Source organism: Oncorhynchus masou, chromosome 2 (genome assembly GCF_036934945.1).
Source record: "Oncorhynchus masou masou isolate Uvic2021 chromosome 2, UVic_Omas_1.1, whole genome shotgun sequence".
Classification (NCBI taxonomy): Eukaryota; Metazoa; Chordata; class Actinopteri; order Salmoniformes; family Salmonidae; genus Oncorhynchus; species Oncorhynchus masou.
Genome location: NC_088213.1, coordinates 12,824,582 through 12,828,113, shown reverse-complemented (window position 1 = coordinate 12,828,113; position 3,532 = coordinate 12,824,582). Strand labels below are relative to the sequence as shown.

At 42.5% G+C, this 3,532-nt stretch overlaps 1 protein-coding gene across 1 annotated transcript; it reads right to left on the bottom strand.

Annotated features, from left to right (window-relative positions):
* Positions 1 to 884: 884 nt before the first annotated feature.
* On the bottom strand, positions 885 to 2,268 carry LOC135555382 (major histocompatibility complex class I-related gene protein-like). The gene is made up of 2 exons (XM_064987760.1): positions 2,159 to 2,268; positions 885 to 2,061 (listed from the first exon to the last, which is right to left on the bottom strand). The coding sequence occupies exons 1-2, from the start codon at positions 2,214 to 2,216 to the stop codon at positions 1,040 to 1,042; spliced, it is 1,080 nt and encodes a 359-aa protein (XP_064843832.1). The 5' UTR covers positions 2,217 to 2,268; the 3' UTR covers positions 885 to 1,039.
* Between the last annotated feature and the right edge of the window lie 1,264 nt (positions 2,269 to 3,532).

The window sequence follows — 3,532 nt, the reverse complement described above, 5'->3', positions numbered from 1 at the left end:
CGGTGGTGCGTGCTAATAGTGTTTCAATATGTGACGTTACTAGCTATGAGACCTTGGAGTAGTTGTTCCCCTTGCTCTGAAAGGGCCGTTGCTTTTGTGGCGCGATGGGTAACGATGCTTCGAGGGTGACTTTTCGATGTGTGGGTCCCTGGTTCGAGCCCAGGGAGGGGTGAGGAGATGGACAGAAGCTATACTGTTACATTGATGCTGTTGGTCGCAAATGGGTCTTCCAAATGAACAATGACTCCAAGCATACTTCCAAAGTTGTGGCAAAATGGCTTAAGGACAACAAAGTCAAGGTATTGGAGTGGCCATCACAAAGCCCTGACCTCAATCCTATAGAAAATCTGTGGGCAGAACTGAAAAAGTGTGTGTGAGCAAGGAGGCCTACAAACCTGACCCCGTTACACCAGCTCTATCAGGAGGAATGGGCCAAAATTCGCCCAACTTATTTTGGGAAGCTAGTGGAAGGCTACCTGAAACTTTTGACCCAGGTTAAACAATTTAAGTTAAACAAAAGGCAATGCTACCAAATACTAATTGAGTGTATGTAAACATCTGACCCACTGGGAATGCGATGCAAGAAATAAAAGTTTTTAAAAATCATTCTCTACTATTATTGTGACATTTCACATTCTTAAAATAAAGTGGTAATCCTAACTGACCTAAAATGGAATTTTTACTAGGATTAAATGTCAGGAATTGTGAAAAAATGAGTTTAAATGTATTTTGCTAAGGTGTATGTAAACTTACGACTTCAACTGTCTAACTATCAGATTACCTTTGTTAATGCTCAGGATGCCAAACCAGCCTATAAAATATATAAATGTAGATCTGGACTAATGACCAGATATTTGTTATTGTCAACAGTCTCTCCAAACGGATCCTTTACAGTCCTTTATTGAGGGTAAGGGAAGATTGACTGACCATAACAATCATTCATGCATTTTGTGTCTTCCCTCATAGGTACTCTGGCAGTCATATTTTCATTGTGATTTGAGCTGAATCGACAAAGCTGCCTCAGTGTCCCAAAAATGTATTAGGTCTCAGAATCTGAAGAAAGGTTTGTTTTCTCTGACACTGTTGCATCAACGTTGACCAGTTTAGACTGGGAGGCAGTGTTACTCCACCTCCTTTTGACACAAATGAAAATGCCCAATAGAATAACAACCAGCAGCATCACCAGTAGAACTGAGAGGGTGGATAGGTGAACTCTCTCTGCCCCAGACTCCCAACTGACATCCAGCTTGTTGTCCAGACTGAGGTGAGAGGCAGTACAGGTGTAGTTGTGTCTCTTCTTTAGCTCCTCAGTACTGACCTCCAGACTCTTCCTCAGCTGGTAGTTCCCATCTCCACTAGGCAGCACCTCCCCCCCTGTCAGCTCCTGTTCTGCCACTGGCTGGCCGTCTCTCAGCAGGGTCATGTTGATGTGGCGGGGGTAGAAACCAAACGCAAAGCAGCTCACCTGGAACCCTCCAGAAACCTCTTTCTTTATCAACCTGAGTCTGGGAGGAACTTTACGCATCAAAACGTTCTTCTCTCGAGACAGGAGTGTCTTCAGTGTTCTGATGCAAATGGGAACGTAAAAATTCTCATAAACTGTTCTTTGATATGCTTGCCTTATTCCATCCCATCCTTGCAGTAGTTGACCAGCATCATATGTAAAATGTGTCATATTGTAATATATTGCATGATCTGCAAAAACTGCATTGAAAGTGTTCTTTGTCATGATCAGGGCTGGTTTACCATTGTCCAACATCTCACAGCCAGCCATTCTTTGCTGAACTTGAACACCTCTTGTGAGATTCAAGTGGTGCTTTAGGTGAAAGTATCTCTCCTTCATGTGGTGGTACATAATTCCGAATACATAAGCTCCATCCTGAGCTTCGTCATCATGTATTTTGTCTGAGGTGTTATGACCCCTGTAGATGAAGTGTTTCATGTTGGAGTCATAGTAAGTCACTTGAACATCATCCAACATCCCCACAACTGTAAACTCAGGGAAAGGCGTCTCTCCGATGATGTATGTTGCAAGTGCCCACAGAGAATGTGATCCTGAACCTGGGAGAGCAGATATATTAAAATAAGTTATGAACATTTTATATTTTATAACATAAAACAATCATTAATTGAGGTAAGAGTAAATAGTCCATATTACCTGAGTTGACAATGGTGCAAAAGGAAAGAGCAAACAAAAAGACAGACAGTTTGCCCATGATTTAGAAAATGTAGCCTCGCGTAGCAAGTTTCTAAGCTCTCAAGAGTGTCTGACAGACTTGAAAAACAATATGACCAAATTCACGTCAAAGTCTGAGTTATAGATCTGTTGTTTTCATTGAAAGCAATTCTGAGAAGCGGTAGATCTGTGCTATGTCTGCTATTTCTGTGCTTCCTGATATTAAAGAGCGACTGCCCCTGAAAAGTAACTTCTCGTTTAGAAAATGTCCTGTGTGGCTTCGATATGAGTCAGAAACACTTATTCTAGTGTCAACATTGACTACAAAGTGTAAATATGATCACTTTGATCATAAAGTCAGTCTCAGTCCAAAACTGAGATTTACGAGATGAAAGGGAAAACTGTATGTCACAGGAATTCTACAGCCAATGATTATGGTTACATCCAAAATGGCACCCTATTGTCTATATAGTGCACTACTTTTGACCAGGGCCCATAGTGAACTATGTAGGGAATAGAGTGCCATTTGTAACATGTCCTCTGAGCACCTGCCCTTTACGTAATTAAATGTAGGTTAGATATACAGCTCTGGAAAAATTAAGAGACGACTGCAAAATGATCAGTTTCTCTGGTTTGACTATTTATAGGTATGTGTTTGGGTAAAAACAATCCTCAGAGTTGGGGAACATTGTCAGAAGGAAGCAAGTTTTCTTCCAGGACAACCTTGTACGTGGCTTGATTCATGCTGACCCCCAGATCATCACTGATCCTCCACCAAATTTCACAGTGGGTGTGAGACCTGGAGAGGCCAACAAGCCACAGTGTCTTGCACCCACTGTGAAATTTGGTGGAGGATGGGTGATGATCTGGGGGTGCTTCAGAAAGGCTGGAATCAGGCAGATTTGTCTTTGTGAAAGACGCATGAATCAAGCCACGTACAAGGTTGTCCTGGAAGAAAACTTGCTTCCTTCTGCTCTGACAATGTTCCCCAACTCTGCATATTGGTTTTCCCAGCAGGACAATGCTCCATGGCACACAGCCAGGTCAATCAAGGTGTGGATGGAGGACCACCAGATCAAGTCCCTGTCATTGCCAGACCAATCTCCAGACCTGAACCCCATTGAAAACCTCTGGAATGTGATCAAGAGGAAGATGGATGGTCACAAGCCATCAAACAAAGCCGAGCTGCTTGATTTTTTTGCAACAGGAGTGGCATAAAGTCACTCAACATCAATGAGAAAGACTGGAGGAGAACATGCCAAAACGCATGAAAGCTGTGATTGAAAATCAGGGTTATTCCGCCAAATATTGATTTCTGAACTCTTCCTAAGTGTCACGCCCTGACCTTAGTTATCT

What these genes read in the sequence shown, in the direction of transcription:
- LOC135555382 (XM_064987760.1), bottom strand. Translation starts at nt 2,216, where the DNA reads ATGGGCAAACTGTCTGTCTTTTTGTTTGCTCTTTCCTTTTGCACCATT. An exon ending in TTGCACCATTGTCAACTCAG is followed by an intron (nt 2,062 to 2,158) that starts GTAATATGGACT and finishes CTGCTCTCCCAG; the next exon opens with GTTCAGGATCACATTCTCTG.